The sequence below is a fragment of the Pogona vitticeps genome, chromosome 3 (assembly GCF_051106095.1).
Source record: "Pogona vitticeps strain Pit_001003342236 chromosome 3, PviZW2.1, whole genome shotgun sequence".
Lineage (NCBI taxonomy): Eukaryota > Metazoa > Chordata > Lepidosauria > Squamata > Agamidae > Pogona > Pogona vitticeps.
The window spans coordinates 164,176,604-164,197,151 of record NC_135785.1 but is presented as its reverse complement, the minus strand read 5'-3'; the positions used below and the strand labels follow the sequence as shown (position 1 = coordinate 164,197,151).

The following is a 20,548-nucleotide window of genomic DNA, read 5'->3' as shown; positions in this document are numbered from 1 at the left end:
TTATTATTATTATTATTATTATTATTATTATTATTATTATTATTATTATTATTTTGCTAAAAGAGCAAGTGGCATATCAAAATGGAAATGCATCAACTTGGCCTGGTTTAAGAATGTCACTGTTTTGGTTAGGGAAATAATAAAAAATTAAACTAGATGAAAATCGAGGAGGGGGTTTCTCTAACATCCCTTAACTTAACTCACTTAAAATATCATAAGGATCATTTTGGTAAAAGTACTCATCTGGGAAAGCTAAAGCAACATCTATTTTAAATCTCAATGAATCATGCCAAAAAGATCGCATGCCCTAGCTCTGTGCCAGTTTGGCATGTGAGAAGAGCTTAAAGGAGAAGAAAGGATCATTCTAAGTAGAAACACCAGCAGACACCGTGTTTCTTTTTGTCATGCCAAAGAGTGCCACCAGGGTTCCATATATCATAATTATATGCCAGTGTGGACAGACTCTACGGCAGCAAGGCAAGTTGGGATCCTTATGAAATGCAGTGATATAATAACTTTCACAGATTCCTTGGCTGTGCTTGTTTTAGGTGTCTTCTTCAGCTATGTTTGCTGTCATAATGGGAAGTTAAGCTGTGGATTGTTTCCACTGTATCTCTGTTGCCTGCGAATCTTTTCTGCAAAGCTGAATGACACTGACTGCTCTCTGACTCTTATTACATTTTAATCAGAGAAAGGTAACTAAATGAAACTTAGCCCTAAGAAGAGCAGGATGGTCACTGTTTTATTAGCTGTCTACTCCCCTGAAGTTCAGTCTTGTTATTTCTCTTTACTGCTAGCCAGTGTATAGACACAAGGGCAAAAACAAAGAGGTCATAAAGAACACAGCAAAAAGATGCATTTGATTTATGTCCAAAATGGGTTCATAGTATTGATTTTCTTTTCTCTGGGGAGGGAGGAAAAAAGATATCAACAAAACAAAACTATACATCTCAATTATTTTCTGAGTCTGGCAGTGCAGATGTACATGTTGGATCTATTTTTCACTAAATTACTCGAACATGTGCACTGGAAGTTGGAAAACTTTTAAGAGGCAAAATTCTGCTGACTGTTTTTGTGTAGGGGGGGAACAACGTTAGTGATAGAAACCTGGGCGAAAGGGAAATGTTAAATGCTAAGAAAGGAACTGCAAAGAAAGGAAGTTCACGTAGGGAGGAATTATGTTACACCCACAAGGAGGGAGAAATAGAACAAAAGCAAGAAGTAGATCAAAGGCAAGGAAAAAGTTCATAGTTTTTGCAGTGAGTGAGAAGATTAGAGAAAGAAAAATATCAACATGGGGTTGGGAAGACATAGTAAAACAGGGAACATAGGCCTACGAAGGAAATGGGAAATGAATATAAGGTATATTTTTAAAATTCCCCAAGGAAAGATGTGGGATAACTAAAGAGAACTAAAGACAGAAAAGACTTATGGGGCCCTACCTAAATTGGACGAAAAGGGGATTCTTCTTTCTGCCAGAAGTGCCATTTAATTGCTTTTTCTCCCTGGGAACTCAATGGAAGTACTTTCATGTCCTTTCTCCCCCCCTGTCTTTTTTTCTTTTAATATTTTAGCATGCAGGCAGATGTCATTGCAAATGTTCCTTGAAAGACAGTAGGACACCAGAGTGAGGGAAAGCATTTAAACATGTTGACATCAAATTTAATAGGGCTATCATCAATTATCAATATGAGTTGTCGTCTTTATGTTTTTCATTAAGGCAGTCAACACCACAGTTTCTGTGAAGCGTGTGAAAGATTACTTGTAGCTTCAAAAGCCATGCAGCACAAAGATTACTTGTCACTTCAGAAGCCTTACAGCACGTTGATGCAAAATACCATAGATTAAGTTAGTGGCTTGAAAGTTTCATCCAGCTCATCATGGGGCCTTCAGATTATCCCCTGTCTTCCAGTTGGTGGCGAACATATGCAGAAACTATTCCCAGTCACACTCTGTTAAGGTGGTTTTTGTAGGCAAACCACTGCTGCATTTTCCTTTAAGATTTGCTCTTCGAAACCACTGCTGCAGTGAGATATTTTTTTTTTTTTGCCAAGTATTGATGTTTCCTCTGAACAGGACAAATACTTTTTTAAAAAAAGAAGTTGTGTATAAATATAGAAAAACTATGGAAAACTGTTTCTCTTAACGTAGGCAAGCTCAGAAAGTCCAATGGTTGAGAAGCTAAAAATTACAAATGCAATATGATATTAGATTGATTTTGGTGATCAGAACATGGCAGATGTTTGCTGTTTGTCATTATTTGATGTCTGTGCACTGGTGTGGGTATGTATCAGTTTGCTGAAAACTTTGCTCAGACCAATTTCCCTGCTCAAGAGAAGGAAGAACCAAAAGTGGAGTTTGTGTTCCAAGCCCGAGGGGTTCAGCTAGCCATGAAGATCCTAATGAAAGTTGGGCAAGGTAAAGACTTTCCCAGTCTGCTGACTTCAAATTGTATTGGACGCATGCTGGCTAAGAGTGATGGGGGATTGTAGCCAGATACATGCAGAGGGCACCAGCTTCTGGAAGGCTGGATTTAGCATAGAGATATACTGCAACATACAGAGGATTGACTAAAGACTTAAATGAGAACTGTAGCATAGATATTTTTATAGTTCAGCCCCCTCCATTGGTTTAATCTGAAGTAGTGTGCATTGTACTAGCAATTTTTGTTACAGTGAACCAAAACCAACTTTGGTTTGGAGAGTAAACGTTCAGGAATAGAGAGGAAGCAAGTTCCTTGGTCAGCTGAGCCCTCCTTTTTATTTATTTGTTTGTCATTTCAACTTACATACAGCTTCATAGTGCAAAGCACTGTCTGGAAGGTTCGCAGCACAAGCATGTAAACAATAGAAAAACACAGAGCACAAGACATAGACACATATCACCAAACAATAAAATCAGTCCACAATAAAATCAGTCAGCAAAACCACTGAACCAGTCCAACCCACCTCTAGGTAAACTGGATTTGTTTGTTTGTATATTTGTTTTCTTGCTTGTTGTTGTTTAGTCATTAAGTCATGTCCAACTCTTCGTGACCCCATGGGCCAGAGCACGCCAGGCCCTCCTGTCTTCCACTGCCTCCCGGAGTTGGGTCAAATTCATGTTGGTAGCTGCGATGACACTGTCCAACCATCTTGTCCTCTGTCATCCCCTTCTCCTCCTGCCTTCACACTTTCCTAACATCAGGGTCTTTTCCAGGGAGTCTTCTCTTCTCATGAGATGGCCAAATTATTGGTACCTCAGCTTCAGGATCTGTCCTTCCAGTGAGCACTCAGGGTTGATTTTCTTCAGAATGGATAGGTTTGTTCTCTTTGCAGTCCAGGGGACTCTCAAGAGCCTCCTCCAGCACCACAGTTCAAAAGCATCAATTCTTCAGCAGTCAGCCTTCTTTATGGTCCAGCTCTCACTTCTTTTCTCACTTTTCTTGCTAGCCAACTTCTTTTTTTTTTTTTTTTTTCAGGGAAGAGGAGGCATAGGTGTGAGGAACTTATTCTGTCTCTGCCAGTGGCATTCATAGTGAAACAACCAATCTGCTCATGAAACAAAACTGCCTGGATACATTTGAAACCTGATTTGTTACAGCAGAAGGTGTATAACGCAGCTTGCTTGGGTGTTTGCATTTGTTCTCCGGAATGTCAGCATTTCACAATCTTTTCTGGGTAAACCTGAACAACAGGAGGCAATTTGGACAGATTATGTCTATTTTCAGGTATCCTTCTGAGATGGCACCTGCTGGTATTCCTGAAATATTTCACCTGTGGTTTTCTTTTCTTTTCTTCTCAATCAGCAACATCCAATGGATCACTGGAAGGCTTGGATAACCAGGAGGGAGGGGTGTGCCAGACAAAAGCCATGAAGATCCTAATGAAAGTTGGACAAGGTAAAGACTACCTGTGTTCTTTCTCCCCCCTCCACTCCCCACCAAGCAACTTTGAGCAATCCCTGAGCCCTGTTGAGTGCCTCTGCTTTTGGCAAATAAGGTAGAACAGCATGAAAGCGTGGAATCTATTAGTCCACCTTCCTTTAGATTCTGAAGGCAAAGCCTATTTTCTGCACCTTAAGCTACTGACAGATTCAGTAGGAAGCGTGTTAATGCAATAAGATCTCTCCATTGGCATGCTCTTCTTTGGAAGGGAAGCTCATCAATGAACAACATGTGCTCCGGTTATTCTTTCTTGTATTATAAATATTACAGTGCAGTTTCCCCGCTCAAAATTATTCAAAAACAAATGAAAAGGAGAGGGAGCTAATGTTTCCATAGCTTGCTTGTTAAAAAAGCTCACTAAAAGAAGACGTTTTTGTTCATTGTCCTTGTTTCACATAACAGATAACCTATTGTGTGGGGGTGGGGGAAGAAGGATGCCTTCTCATTAGAGGTGGGTGTAATAGTCAGTCAGCTTGCTTGGCTATGCTGAAATGTCATCTGCAAAGGTTTCAGGAATCCCCTTCATTTTCTGCTGATAGTTCCACAATCTAACTCTTTCAAATAACTATATAATAGGGGGTCTCTCTTTTTTTTTTAAGAGGAAAATTATATTCTCCTATCTCCTTGTACTCCTGCATAAAGGATCTTCTGTTCAAAGCCATTCACGCTGCATGAAAATTGATAACCAGCTTATAAAGCACGTGACTGTTAGTTTGTAGTGAATCCTTTGTGTTCTTTCAGTTCCCAATTCTGGTGGGTCCCCAAATAATGCTGATCCAACTAAACGCCCGGAACAGGAAGCTGGTACCAACGGGAAAAGCTCTACAACAAGTCCATTTGTAAAGGATCACGCAGGTAAACAGGAGAGATTCTAGATCTTTAATAAGGTTAAGTTAAAGGCTATTTCGCATGCATGTGGTCCAACAGTTAAAAAACAGGTCAAAGAAGAAGAAAGAGAACAATCCCGTGGTAGCCTAGTGGAGTGGGGAGGGAGTCTGTGTCAAAGGATATGTCACTTCCTAAGTGCTGCAGAACTCATGCCAGCCAGAGGGAAAGTGTAGAAAGGTGGCTTTTCTCCTTTTTACTCATAGATTTCCCTTCAAATGTTTCACCTCCATGGAATGCAACCTTTTGTCCTTAATAGCTGCAGAGAAGCTGACATTTCTTCCCCACTAAGGGGAACATCTCCTTCGTAGGCTTCCCTCTCCATCAGCATAGAGAGGGAAGTCTGTGACAATCCCATGGTTCTTGGGAGCATCCCCCATGGACCATAGGACTGCACATCAAGAGGTTGTGAATGAATAAAAACATGCATTCATATAAATGAGAGGAAACAAGTGAGCAGCAGTGTGGGGGAGGTAAAAAAAAATATTCTGCAAAAGCAAGCCCCTCTCTCTTCATTTGCATTTCCCAGAAACTTAACAATTCCATAGAAGAATATTATTGATCTGTTGGAAATAGGCTTTGCTCTATCTAGTTTTCCAATTGCAAGAGCTAGCTTATATTGCAGAAGTTTGCCTTATGATCATTGGTTGCAGTCCAGCAGATAGTTAAGCATACTTAATCCTAATTAAGAACCCCCTCCCAATACTTAATCAGTTTGTTTCCTGTGGAATGGATGTGGGATGCACAATAGTGGTTTAGCATTTGGGGGCTCATACCCCACTTCTGCTTTGCACTTAAGTTACTTTTCTCACACCCTTGTTCATTTTCCTTCTAGTAAATGAATATTTTGTGATTGCCATGCTCCCCATGGCAACGATGTTGAGAAAATATCTTTGGCCTTTTTTCAAAATTCACCAATGACCACTTAATCCCAGTCCTGCTTTAGTTGATTTCCATGAGGTTTAAGAATCCTTAACTGAGAACTGGATTGCAGCCGTTGTCTTGTGATAGCATTTCTCAGGCGCTTTTAACTTGCCCCTCTGTGAGGCAAAAGCACTGTCTGCCACACTGTGATGATGAAGGGGAGGGGCCATCTCAGAAGTCTCACATTTCAGAGGTAATGGTCGCAGCATGGAATGTCTGCTGTATGGATGGATGGTCCTTCTGCGAGGTGGCAACCATCCAGTCCAACAATCATTATAGGTCTGCATGAGACTGGCTTTGGCATTCATATATCTCCACTGCACACCTACCAGCATCGACAGATAAGGACAGGAAGGTCCCTTGTTCCTCTGTCACCATGCTGTGATGGCTTGATTTTCTCCTAACAATCTTGTGGCCCTCCACTGTAACATGAGGTTTTCCCTGTATTTTACTGGATCCAGAAAAAACTAGACAGGAGGAGGTCAGTGGGAAAAAGAACAGTGAGAAGATGCCACTGTTTACCCATATTAGGTATCACCAGATCACTGTTGTTTCAATGCCACGTTATTTGTTTTTAGGGCATTACAGTGGTGCCTCGCATAGCGAGGTTAATACGTTCCGGATTAACCTTCGCTATAGCGAAACATCGCTAAGCGGAAATAAAAAAGCCATAGAAATGCATTGAACTTTGTTCAATGCGTTCCTATGGCTTTAAAACTCACCGTTAAGCGATCTTCCTCCATAGCGCCGCCATTTTTGCGCCCTCGGTAAGCGAGGGCAGGGCGTGAAAATGCAGCGCAGACCTTCCGCCGGCCATTTTGGAACCACCGATCAGCTGTTCTCCCCCGCTTCGTTATGCGATATTCGCTAAGCGAATCGCTTAGCGAATATCGCAAAGCGAAAAAACGCCATAGGGGCCTTCGCTGAGCGAATGCTCCAGCGATGGCCCAGAGCCCCTTGTTAAGCGATTTAATCGCTCAGCGGGGCGCTCTTTAAGCGAGGCACCACTGTATATTTTTTTTAGTTGGCAGTTATTGAGTATGCATTAAGAATTATACTCTGAGGAAACAGCATGCACAGTCTTCTCAATGTCCAGTTAGAAGTCTCGAAATGGGTCTGCATCCTTGTTCTTGCTGCATCATAGCTGCAGCTACATTGGAATTCTGTTGCCAGCATGACCCCCTTGCTACCAGCTCTCGCCAGCAGCATCCTTGAAATGCTGGACTCTTTTGCTCTAGCGGGCCAAGATGCTTCACTGGGCACTGCATAAAAGGGCAAGACAACCCCTATGTCACTCCCAGGAGACTTGTGCAATCTGCTCCTGTGTTCTTGCTGAGTTGGCCAGGATATGAAAAGATACCCCAGCTGCTAGACTGGGCTTTCTATAGGGTCCTAGCACTTGTGTGAGATTATCAGCTGCCCTTTCATGTCAGTGCTAGAACAGTGGTGCTGAAAACCTGTGAGCAGCTGGTTTTGCTTCTGGATTTGTAAAAAACTAATTTTGACTGTAGTTCATAGAAACCTCCAGCCAGCATGGCCATGGGAAGTTCTGGGAATTACAGTCAAAGCTGAAATTTGCCAAGTGTTGCTCATAGGATTGAGTACAGCATAAACTGAAATAATATGCAACCAGATGCCTATCAGTTTTTTCTCCCTTTTAACTGGATATGGAATTTAAAATTTTGAGAACAACAGCAACAAATAGAATACCTACTCTTGAATTTCACCCCTTACCTCCCACCCAGCTGTAGTTTCCTCTGATCTGTAACAAAAAGGCATATCCACAAAAGATCTAGGCAAACAGTGTTTGTGTTTTGATCACATTCGTTTAAAACATGAGGGTGGCAAGGCTACAGAGAGCCTTGAATTTCCACTTCCTTGTTTCATCCCCATTAGCTGTCTTGAGCTGGCTAACATCTGTTAAGAGGTGGTGTGCATCAAAGGCTGCCTTGTCAGGGTCAGTCCTTACTGCTGATGGGTGATGATAGATGGAAGGAACACAGTGTGGCTTGGGAGCAACATGAAAGTAAAGGGAGCAGACACAGCTTCTTGCTTAATCAGAATGGTTGGGCTATCTTGCAAGGTAATTGGTGTGCCACAATTCACTTGACAGTTATGTCTTTCACTCCTGCAAAGTGATAATGGGGCCATGTCCATATTGAACTTAGATCTTTCTCTCTCTCTCTCTTTTCTCTCTCTCTCCACCCCACCCTTGCCCCTCTTCTAATCCTCTGCCTAGGTCCTAACTCAGATGGGAACAAAGCTGGACATTCCAGTATCCTTGGTTCAGAGGTGGCCTTATTCGCAGGGATAGCTTCAGGGTCCATCATATTCATCATCATCATCATCACTCTGGTGGTTCTGTTGTTGAAGTACCGAAGGAGACATCGGAAGCATTCGCCACAGCACACGACAACTCTGTCTCTTAGTACGTTAGCTACTCCTAAGCGCAGTGGGAACAACAATGGGTCTGAACCCAGTGACATTATCATTCCCCTGAGGACTGCAGATAGTGTTTTTTGCCCTCACTATGAAAAAGTCAGTGGTGACTATGGACATCCAGTGTACATAGTTCAAGAGATGCCCCCTCAGAGTCCAGCAAACATTTATTACAAGGTCTGATGAACACTCAGTGTGGTACCTTCTGGAACTCTGTCTATCTCTCTCTCTCTCTCTCCTGTCAGATGCTGTCCATGACACGGGGGGGCTATGATGATGAGCCCCTTTGCTGGTTACAGGACCAGGTGCAGTGGAGGGAGCACCAAATCCCACCCTGTTACAGAGAGCCATTTTGAGATGGACAGCTTCTCTAGCCTGTAGAAACTGCTCTGTTTCGGTGAACAAGCATTTACTTGGAAACTGGAAGGATTTACGTAGAAGATAACCCGCTGTTCATTCATCACCTTCTAAGCCATGTGCTGCAGGCATTCAGGCACATCCAAAAAAAGATGTAGCAACTCATGGGTGCTAATGGTTTTAAGCATTCTGGGAAGAAGTCTTCAGTCACCAAGTTTGAAACGCAGCCCTGTGACTTTGTGTGTACATGCTTCTCTTGTAGTGCTTATGGATTTGTCATACAGACCTTGGCTTTTAAGTAAGACTTTTGATCATTTTCTTGCTTTCAATCTGTCCCTGTTGTGTTTTTACTTCAACTGGGTAGCATTCTGGCATCCTTCACTTGAGAATTCTTTCATGCCACATCCTGCATTGCTATTGGAAAGCTTAATGTTTTTTATCCATTTCATACTCTTTGAGGTAGCTTCACTTGAATGGATAATGCTTTGGGAGAAACTGGGCTTTCTTAGTAGGGAATCTTCTAGCCAAGTGCTGGCTTGCCTGTTGTGTAAAGGACATGGGATAAGTGGCACATGGAGAAAGAGAGAGGGAAGAAGGGCTGATAGAGCACTAAGGCCTCTGGAATTTCAACTGGACGTAGCCAGACAGTTTAGGTAGCACAGCACTTTGATATCTGGAGTTCTAAGGGGCAACTTAAACACAGCAAACACAAACAGCTGTTTGAGGCCTGTTCTTGAAGGATACCAAGGTTATTCTCAAATAGCAACTTGCAGGAGAAAATAGTTCTCTCCTTCAAAGTAGGGTAAGTAAATGCCCAGTGCCCAGAAGACGAGATAGTAGAAGGCCACTGGTGACATATTAGGGCAGGACTGCTATGGTACTGTACCAGCAATAAGATATACAGCTTTGAGCTAGCTATAGCAAAATCATTGTCTGCTTCAGATGACATCTGTCTTTGTTGGTTTGTTTTGTTTTTGTTTTTAAAGCAGACTCAGCTGCTATACGTATTACATTTTATCTAATCACAGGGAAAAAAAGTGTTTAAGAAAACTTTTAACATCTGACATGGAAAAAAAATCACAAGCTCAACAGTTAAGAGGGCTATAATTCCATCACTAAAAATAAAAGCATTCACATCTCTAAAAATTGTTCAGGATTTTCCTCTTTTTTTTCCTCCAATCGAGCCTTTTGACATACTGGTTTCTGGCAGTGCCTTTGCGATATAGACCCATAGCGTCCACTGCTGTTACTGGGGTGTTCTCTTTCAGAATTAAAGCACACGTGGTAAGCTGCTTACAGCCCATAAAGATGCAACACATTTAGACACAAGAGAGGGGGAAGTAAGGTATGACTTATTTATAATAGGTGTATAGAACCCAAGGGATATAAGTAGCAGATTTTCTTATGATTACTAATATATATCTATAATATTTGAGATTGCACAGAATCTATACCAGAAGATGTGAAAATCATCTGTGGCAATTAAATTAATCTTAAAATTGCCAGCATTAGAACAAATTAATTGGGCAATTATGTCTTGGGTAGTGGGAATAGTTTCATTCCCAAAAAGGACAATATGGAGAGGAAATGTAAAAACAATAACCGAGCCCTCTAAGCTATCTTGCGTAACTAGTAGAGTAGGAAATCCAACCCCCAGAATCATGGAATCAGTGTGACTGCATCATATATTTCAAGGATATCTTGATGTGGGTTCTCTTTTGTGCTTTTGTTTGTTTGTCCCCCCATCCCCTTCCCATCCCCCCCCCCCGCACTTTCCCTTGCCTTAGGAGATGGAGTCTTTGAGCTGGTCACAAATAGGAAAGTTTCAGTATAAAGTTTCTGCTTGAAGCATGTTTGTTGTCCTGCCTCCAACCTCTCTGTACCCTGGGGGGAAATGAATCTACTTTTTTATGTGCTATGCAAAATAGAGGTCTTTTCACATAGTCCTGTTCCCATAGCAACACTTCACTTTCTGGACTGGAAAGAAATGTAACTACCGTGTTTTAAGGGTCTCAAACCTCCACTGAGCACGTGCAAAAATGTACTGTCATAGAAATGATTACTTTCTGTATTTTCTGAACCTGAAAATGATGTTGGTCGAAGAAGGAGAGACGGAAGGGAGGGGAAAGTAGAGAAGAAGCAAGGTTCTGTGGGAGGTTACCATGGTAACTAACTACAGTGTAGATGTAGTTCTTTCCTGAAGCCTTCTTCTCTGTGAATCCATCCATGCAAGTTTTTTCTTGTAAGTCATTAAGCTTTTTATTTTAGGGGATGGGGGGGGGATAAATGGGCTTTGTTTTGTTTTATTGCCCCCCCCCAATCCCTCAAGAATATGTTTAGTCGGCCGCTTACATGCTGATGATGTACTAAACTTGGGCGTAGGATATTGGATCAATCACTGAAGAGCAACTTGTAACCAAGGGGGGAGGATTAGAAAAGAAGGGCCCCCGCATATCTGTGTTGTGTCTTGTGCAGAATAATGACAATCTTGCCAACTGTTCCTTTAGTTGGTGTTTGGTTCAGCTTTGAAAAGTTACTGTAAATGCCTTGCTTGTGTTTACCCCTTGATCACCTAACTTTTTGAAATTTTCACCATGATGTCTATGATAAAGATGCTGTAAATACGTTCAGATTTACTGTATATGGATTTGGGGTGTTACAGTAGCCTTACTCACATTTTTAAATAAATATAAAATGAAAATACACATGGAAACGAGAATAAACATCTTTTCTTAACCAGATTATGTATATAGAGCAACATTGGTTTTTTATAAAGTCTAAGCAAGATGTTTTGTATAAAATCTGACTTTTGCTATGTATTTAGCTACAGCTTGTTTAAAGGCCGTCTCATTCCCGTTTGCACAGTATCCAGGAAAAAAAGGATAAGGTATAAAAAAAGGTTGCCAAATTGCTGCATATTTGTGCTGTAATTGTGTACCATGAATATTTATTTAAGAATTCCTTTGTCCAGTTTGTAAGTAACACAGTATTATGCTTGAGTTATAAATAATTTTTCTCTTTTTTTTTAAACTAGGCTGTCATAGATTTTAAAATCTGTTTTTGTTCTGCATTGCAGTTAGCCCTTTCCAGAAAACAAAATCTATGAAATTCACATTCCACTTCTGTTTCAGACTGAATTCATTCTTTTAAAAAAATAAAATAAAATATTTTTTCCTATGGAAATAATGCCTCCTATGAATTTTCTTTGGTTCTTCCCACCTTTTTTTTTTTGTTATCTCTAATTATCTGCCACCTAGCCCAAAATTCACTGGCTTCCATTTCATTCAGTATTCAATATGGTGGCTTAGATAATGACTTTGTTTAGCACTTGAAGGAACGCAATCCCCTTGTGTGTTACATTGTCCATCCTCTCTGTCATATTATATATATCTACACAGTAATGAAGCAAAGGAGCTTTCTTCTGCTTGACTCAGCAACTTAATTTTGACTAGCTCCAGGCCTACTTAATGAATAGATTATTTGTTTTTGGAATGGGCCTAGATTCAGCCCAATTCAGCTATGGATCTTGGAAGATGGAAGCTATTTTAATGTGGATATAATCCCAGGAACCAGTGGCACTCCTTCCAAAGAGTGACCTCGTTACTTATTGCCCCTGTCAGTGGCAGAACAGAATCATCTCAGCAAACACACAGTGCATGTCAGGACAGCTGAACCATTAAATACATTTTCTCTTGCCAGTTTTCCTCTTGGATTTTTTCAAGAGTGGCCATTATAACTGAAGAGATTTCTGTCATATATACATTTTATTTTACTGCTGGTGTGAGCCTTTTGAGAGCAATATGTGCAATCTTCACTGGTAGCTATCATTTGCCTGTGGTACAAAGAACGAACAAAGGTGGAGGAAAAGGGGGAAAATATGGCAATATCGGAGCAGCAATACATGGGTGATGCAAGTGAGGAGCAACCGTGAATGAATGCACAAGATGTTTTAAAGCCATAGGGAAGAGCCGTGGTAGAGAAATACTTCCCCTTTTCTCAGTTGGAAACGGTTTTTCTGCCCATCGTGGTTCATCTCATTTATAGGATTGAGACACAAACTCTAAATGCTGTAGCCAGAAGATTAATATCTGAAGAAAATGCTATAGACTTCCACAGAAGTTTATATGGATGATATTTATATGTACAATGGATCCAAAATCCAGCACCAGCAGTAAGGAGAGTGAAGATTCTAAACCTCTAATTCTCCATGCATTTATGTATTTATAATCAACAATGCCAGGTTTGTCTGGGAAGAATTTTGTAGGTCAGCATAGTGGATATGCCTGGGTGGAGTACTAATGTGAACGTTTGAATTTTGATTGGCTGCTGTGATTGGAATGCAGAATGGAGGAGTGTGGTCTGTGTTATCAGTTCTGAGGAAATTAGAGCTGAGAGCAAGAGGTCTGTTTTAGAGTCAGGTGACGTAATTTGTGCTAGAGTTTATTAGATGAAGCCTGTCTTGAGAGCCTACTGCAAGTGGGTTCACAGAGTTAGATAGTCCATTAAGTTATTTTGATCTGCATTACAGAATTTCTTTTTCATTTTACTGTTGTTTTGAGAAGCCTCTGTGCTACAAGGTCAGAAGACCAGCAGTCGTAAGATGGAATCCACGCGACCGTGTGAGTTCCCATTGCTTGTCCCAGCTCCTGCCAACCTAGCGGTTTGAAAGCATGTAAATGCATGTAGATAAATAGGTACCACCGTGGTGGGAAGGTAATTGTGTTCTGTGTAGTCGCGCTGGTCACATGACCATGGAAACTGTCTACGGCCAAATGCTGGTTCTACGGCTTGGAGATGGGGATGAACACCGTGCCCTAGAGTTGGACACGACTGGACTGAATGTCAAGGGGAACTACCTTTATTCATATCCTTTTCACTTGTAGTCCCAATATAAAAAAAATCTTTTTGTCAGTTTAAACAAACTCCTCATTTTTAATGGTAACTAAGAACTGAAGCAGACTGCAAACAGACAACAACACATCTACATCACTTGAAGTGAAATGTTACCAATAGGAACAAAGTGTCTAACTATAGAAAAACTATCTCACTAAACACCAGCATAATCTAAGGCATCAGCTTTGGGCAAGGAGACTCTGGTTGGGGCAGAATGGAAGGGAGTGCCTCAAATACTTATCTGAAATATTTTGGGTAGTTGTCCTTTGATGTTCATGACTTCCTTAAGTGGCACTAAGGAGTGGTGGCCAGATCTAAGGTGTTAAAAGGTGCCAAGGAGGTCCCTGTGGCCACCTGAGGAAGGTGTGAATTGTTAGTATGAAAATTAGTGCCTCCTTGGGAAGGAAGATTGCCTCCGTGAGCATTCTGGATTGAAAAAATATTTTGTTAAAAATACCTAAATACCTGGGGAGTTGGGGAGGACCATCTCTGGGTTGCTTTTAATATAGAATTGCAGAGCTAATAAACCAGCAATAAATCAAGGCAAAAACATCCAGCTCGGTAAAATAGAGCAACGAAGTGTAATTTATAATTAACTATCTCATACAGTTGGTTTGGGCATGTTGTGAGAATGGCTGATAGTCGGATTCCAAAAAAATCTCCTGTATGGAGAATTAGTGCAGAGAAAGCGCCCCAGAGGGAGACCACAGCTGCAATACAAAGATCTCTGCAAGCGGGATCTGAAGGCCTTAGGAATGGACCTCGAAAGATGGGAAACCCTGACGTCTGAGTGTTCAGCCTGGAGGCAGGCAGTGCATCATGGCCTCTCCCAATTCGAAGAGACACTCATCCAGCAGGCCGAGGCAAAGAGGCAGTCCTGAAAGCAGCCAAATCAGGGAGGTGGACAGGGTACAGATAGTATTGGTCTTCAGAGTGGAAGGGATTGTCACTCTCAAACTGGCCTTCTCAGCCACACTAGACGCTGTCCCAAGTCCTCCATACAGAGCATGTTACCATAGTGTCTCGAGACTGAAAGATGCCTAATCTAATCTCTACATCTCATACAGTATATTTTCCAGCATTGAAGATTCCAGTAACTAAATTTCATGTTCTGTATTCCCACTTCCTAAGTTTCCTCACACTGACAACTACCATATATTGATTTGCTTTTTGAACAATTTTATGGTATATGTTCCACATGGGCACTTAGTGGAACTCTTGTACTTAACACTTACTGGCACTCAGATGTATCATGAGAAACTGACTGTCACAAATATTCAGAACAAACACCTTGTTTTCAGTTTTCTGGCACCCTGCTCTGGATCAATATGTCACTCCAAGATGCTGTGGAACTTTTGAAAGCGCCAAGTCCTAGACGAAAGAAACTCCTTGTGCTACAGATGTTTCTGTAGCTGTGGTTTCCCTTTGCCCTCAGCTCCCACCAGCTTGCATCATGGAGTTATACAAGTGGAGGTCAAAGAATCATTGACATTTACATTGTACAATTTCACAAAAGTTCATCAGTGCTGAAAATCTGGCCTATTTTGGTGTGAAGAACAAATTTAGGAAGCTAGCTCTGTTTTGATTACCAGTGTAATTCTTCAGATGTCTACTCAGAATTAGGTTTGGTGAGCAAGTATAAGACTGCAGCCTAGTTGGAGTAGGGCTGTGGCTTACTATTTATTAAAAGAGTTACTCTGTAAGTGAAAAGTTCTGAAGTTTGATTTTTGGCATCTCCAGGTGTATTGCTGAGCTCTTATTTAGAAGCTGATAGTAAACTGGCATGCCAATAAAGCAAAATGGCATGCCTAAACAGACCTGTATATTAAGCCCCTGTTTACCTCTTGATAGCCAATCACAAAGCAGAACCAGCTAATTTGCAAAATGTGGAGCTGAGAAAAGTTGCTGGCATAGATAGACCCATTCTGACATTCAGAGGAGCTCTCTTTCTCAGTGTGGACCTGAGGATCGCTATATGCCCAGGAAGTAAATGCAAACAGCACTTGGGAACTTCCAGAAACATACCCAGCAGAGAGCAAGTTGACTTACAACCCATGTTTTACAACTTGAAGAGAAAAGATGTACTGACAATTTAAACTATTGCTGACATAGCACTACTAATTATCCACTGAGCACAAAGCTAGAATCTACTATCTCATTATGAAGCGTGTTTCTCTAGCAAAGGCTTTGGCTGAATCAATAGGCTGTAAGTGGAAAATAAAATGATAATGCGCAATTTATGATCTACCTTGAGAGGAGCAGGAATCTGTTTAAACAAAAATGGAGGAAAGAAAGAATGAACAACTCACAGCATATGCATGAGGAAACAGTGCTTCAGACATCTACAATATAATGCTGTCTCCCCCCTCCAAATAAAATACATGTTCAATGAAAAACATAAATTCATGGCCATTATAACTGTTGCATTCTATGTTGTTTTTCCTGTGGAGGGTCATTATTTTGAAGACACTGAAGTGTGCACTAAAGGATACAGGGAAATACTGCTTGAGCAAAATCAGCAGTCTTTAGACGTAATGATTAGCATCCAGCACCTCCAGATGTCTGTACTTGCACTCTGTACTAGCTCTTTGTAGCTACCACTTCCCATCATAGACACTATTTCAATGTTCATTGTTTGAATCCCTGTAAAATTTGTATACACAATTCACACTACGTAAGACTGACTAATATGCTGAAGCTGCAGGTGCTGTTCTGGTCTAGCTATAGATGGGCTTTTTTTTTTTTTTTTTTTTTTGCTTTCCATGCCCCCCTCATCCCCCACTTAAAAGGATCCTGTATTTTTAATAGCCGTACAAAACAGAAGCTTAGCAGGTACAGCTTCAACCCTGACAGTGATGAAATGATTGTCCACAAAAATACGGGCAATTCCTCACTCCTGCAACAGCTTCCTGTGCCTCACCCCACATGACACTGCTTTGGTCTAGAACAAAGTAAATAAGAAGCAGTGTGAATTGGAACTTGGAACAATTTCAAATGAATTGGGTATTTCATAATGATTTGATATTGCTAACTGCAAGGACAGGATGACTACGCAAAAGCCTTTGACTGTGTGCAAACTATGGCAAGTCCTTAAAGAAATGGGAGTGCCTGACCACCTTATCTCCTGAGAAACCTATACGTGGGACAGGAAGCAACAGTTAGAACTGGATATGGAACAACTGATTGGTTCAAAATTGGGAAAGGAGCATGACAAAGCTGTATATTGTCCCCCAGTTTATTTAACTTATATGCAGAATGGCCACTGGTCCCATCACCTCCTGGCAAATAGAAGGGGAAGATATGGAAGCAGTGACAGTTTACTTTCTTGGGCTTCATGATCACTACAGATGGTGACTGCAGCCACAAAATTAAAAGACACCTGCTTCTTGGGAGGAAAGCAATGACAAACCTAGACAGCATGTATAAGTGTGAATAAGCAAAGATTCTGTTTGTGAAATTGTTTTTGCAAGGTTCATCAATAGACATCTAAGTAAGCCAATAGACCCATAAAACTTAGAAGTGTTACATATGCCTCCAGCTTCCATCCTGAACACTCCACAAAATTTATCAATTAATAGACAAGCCCTTAGGTACAACTGCATATACTCAGACTCGCTGGATAGAGCCTCCATATTTAAGGATCTACAAAAGACATGTTTCAGACAATAACCATCCAATATGGTTAAAGAACAAATTAACTGGGCAATACAAATATCCAAAAGCAACTAAATGCAAAACAGACCCAGAAGATAAAACTACTAAACGCTGCTAGTTGTCACTTTCAGGTTTCAGCCCATAACTGAGACCAGTCACATGCATCATCTTTGCTGTCCTTCTGCAAGCATGTGAAGATCTTCCTCTTCAGACAAGCTTGCCCTCAGTGACTGGCTGCCTGACTGGAGATTTTAAATGGGTTGTTGCACCCTACAGCGTTGAATAATTTTTGGTGATGCTTTTGTTTAGTATGATATTTGTTTTATTCCTTTAATATTTGTATACTTACTATTTTTAACTTTAAATATTGCCTTTTAATGGTGGAAGCCACCTTGGGTCCTTTTTAGGAAGAAAGGTAGAGTAACAATATTTTAAATAAATAAGAGTAAAATAAAATTTACTCTGGCAACATGATCTCAGGACCCAACAATATCACGCACAACAATGACACGTTGCTTTGTTCCTCTGCTAATGTGATCAACACCATATTTTGCCAAAAATGTCCATCTGCACTCTATATAGGGCAAATGGGACAATCTCTATGCAAAAGAATTAATGGACATAAATCTGACATCAGGAATGACATAACACAGAAACCTGTTTCAGAAAATTTCAGTCTACCCAGGTGCTGTTCAGAAGATTTGAAGGTTGCAATCCTGGAGCAAAAACAGTACAGAACAAGTATCCAGAGAGAGAGAGATACTGTAGCTGAGATAAAATATATACATACATAAGATTGGTACCCATCTCAGTGGATTAAATATTAGTCAATGGTTCTCAAGCCATAATCAATGGTTCATAAGCCATTATTTAAAACGCTACAATAATTGCATTGTTATCTGCTGTTATTTTCTATAGCCTAGGTTCCTTCCCAACTGACCATTGCCACTTTTACAGAAAAGCTTCAAGGGTATTCTTTGGTCATGGATTCATTAACACATGTAATGCCACAATGATTATGTTGTTCATGCTGTTATTATCTATAGCATGGGGATTCTTTATGCACTAACCATTGCCACTTTTTTACAGAACAAAACTTCAAAGGAAAATAACTAAATATGAAGCAGGGGTCTTAAGTCATTAGGAGGTGTGAAATGCCACATTAACTCACGATTTGTAACTTGTATCTGCTAACCAACCACTGTCCATTTTGGGGGGTGGGGGGTATGTATAAATGTTTGCCATGTAGTCTCAGTCTTATGTCTGAGAAAGTGGACTTAATCCACAAAAACTCACATTAAAATATAGCACTTAGTCTTTAAGGGGATACAAAGCTTTTGTCTTTTTTTTAAATTTGTTTCTTATTTTATTCTGAAAATGCCTTTGGAAGGAAGCCACGTCCATGCTCTTTATTTTTGGAAAATAAGAAAGTGAGTCTTTCTTGGAGAAATATATTGAGCCAGATGATGGGAACCCCAATTCTACCTACAGATGGAGAAAGCCATAACTGCTGCTTCAGTTTGGAGAAGAAAGGTAAATGTCCCTTCTGTCGTCTCCCAGCATGGATCAACAAGGAGATGTGAGGAGGAAGGAAGTGCCATCAGCAAACCAAAAGGTATCAGTCTAGGTTAAAGAAAGGGCAAGGCAGGTAAAGGATAGTTTAGGAAACTGAAGGGGCTGCTTTTCCCCTACTCTTCCATGTGCAAAAACATACCCTTAGTGATCCAACAGACCTCATGCGGGCCCCAGCAAAAAAAGTCAGGGGAAGACACGTCATCATCCTTAGACCTCTCATGCTTTCCACACAAAGCTTGTGTAACCCTTGCTTTTGACAAAAGGCTAGTGGCTGCACAGACCAAGTGCTTTTTGGCGGTAGTGCTTTTGCTATAGAATTTCCTTCTTTAAAGAGGTTTGTCGACCCTGTTCCCTGGGACGTTTTTGAAAAATGGTGAGGCCCTTTCTCTAAGCCTTTGTTTCTGCACATTGATGGTACCATGATGTCCCATTCCTAATTTCGTATTTTCATTGCTGTTGAATTAGTTATTATGCTAATGCATTTATAATAAGCACAAGATGATTATGATAGCAGTGTTTTGCAATTTAACTTTGTTTTTCTAGGGTAAAGTTCTAGAACCCTAAATTAGAGATGAGCAAAACTCTTTTCTACTGAGGTTCCCAGCAGGCAAGGGTGAGGAATGGTGGGGTTGTAATCTAATAACATCTGGAAGACTTGTCCTAATGGAACTGGAACAAAGAAAAATGCTACCCTTTCCCTTACATCTCAGGCCCTAATAATTTCTGTTCCTCCCCTTATAGATATACGTACAGTGGGTAAATACAAGGTGCCGTTCCTCTGTGTTGGCGATCCATAGATTGGAAAAAAAATTCATTTCAGCAGCCTTGCTGGTGTTCTGGTGCTTAGTGTGGTTTTTAAATGCACAGCTACAGTACTTCTAAATCATTCCTGTTGAAGAGTCGGGAACTGTCCCTATACTTGGATGGGAGATAAACTTTAGAAAAAAAAATAAAGATTTTAAATTTCGAATTGCTGCCTTGATTAAAATTAAGCACAACTGCAGATCATGTGCAACATGAAAACTGATTAAGGTGTTTCTCCTCTATATATCAAGTATCACAAATCTCTATATAGTGTTATTCAGCATTTCAAATTAAATTTTTGCCCACTTTCTGCCATTTGTTTCTGAATGCATCTCCATTCTATTTCCATCCTCTCAAACCGTTTGCTTATTTTTTTCTTTTTCATTAATAATTCTCTGCCTATTATTGCTCAATCTTTTCCTCTTCTGGAGCGTGCCATGCAGGGGATCACATGGGACGTGGCTTCTGAAAAACAGCTGAGAATTTGGAGATGTAGAGCACTATTTTATAATAATAGCAATCCAGTCTTCCTGAATTCTTAGGGAGATTTTTTAATAAGAATGCTTTTGATAAGTAGTCGGGTTTTCTTGTTGATGTTTGTTAAAAGCTTACAGTACTAACATCTTTGTACTAGTAACTAGTAACGTTTGATCTAAAAATCACATAATTGATTTGGTTATTGAGTAGAAAAATGTTCATTTGTCCAAAAGCAGTTTTTATGCCACCTGACATTTGTCATTGCAAATAATCAAAAATGTGCATTCTATATTTTTCCTGTTTGCCCTAAGGAAGAGCAAGCAATTCAATCTTCTGCATGTTGGAAATATTATAATAAATGTCTCTCTGTTTTCCCCAACTGCCAATTTTTATCTTCCATGTCTTTTGCTTCAAAAAAAGTTACTTCAATTTGATAACAGCGTGTTTCCCTGCCAGCTTTCAAGTCTGAAAAGAAAATAAAGACATCATATATTAGACGAGATCATCCTGAAAATTGGTAAGGAGAATTTGGCCATACATGAGTCACACAAAGGAAAAACTGGGGAAATTACAGTAACAATCTCCTTGTCACATAAAGGAACAATGTAGATGAAG

The 20,548-nt window shown here is 40.4% G+C and overlaps 1 protein-coding gene and 1 long non-coding RNA gene across 3 annotated transcripts in view; both read left to right on the top strand.

Moving 5' to 3' along the window:
* EFNB2 (ephrin B2) overlaps window positions 1–11,716 on the top strand; it is a 67,380-nt gene extending 55,664 nt beyond the window's left edge. The window contains exons 3-5 of one of the 2 annotated variants that reach the window (XM_020794321.3): window positions 3,788–3,880; window positions 4,667–4,780; window positions 7,974–11,716. In XM_020794321.3, the coding sequence (XP_020649980.1) occupies window positions 3,788–3,880; window positions 4,667–4,780; window positions 7,974–8,356 (590 nt within the window). In that variant the 3' untranslated portion in view covers window positions 8,357–11,716. The remainder of the gene's footprint in view (window positions 1–3,787; window positions 3,881–4,666; window positions 4,781–7,973) is intronic. The other variant, XM_020794322.3, reaches the window with a different exon arrangement.
* Window positions 11,717–18,568: 6,852 nt separating this feature from the next.
* Window positions 18,569–20,319, top strand: LOC140705788 (uncharacterized). Its single transcript, XR_012085303.2, has 2 exons — window positions 18,569–18,692; window positions 19,394–20,319. It is a non-coding gene; the product is annotated as an uncharacterized LOC140705788 (long non-coding RNA).
* The last annotated feature ends 229 nt before the right edge of the window (window positions 20,320–20,548 follow it).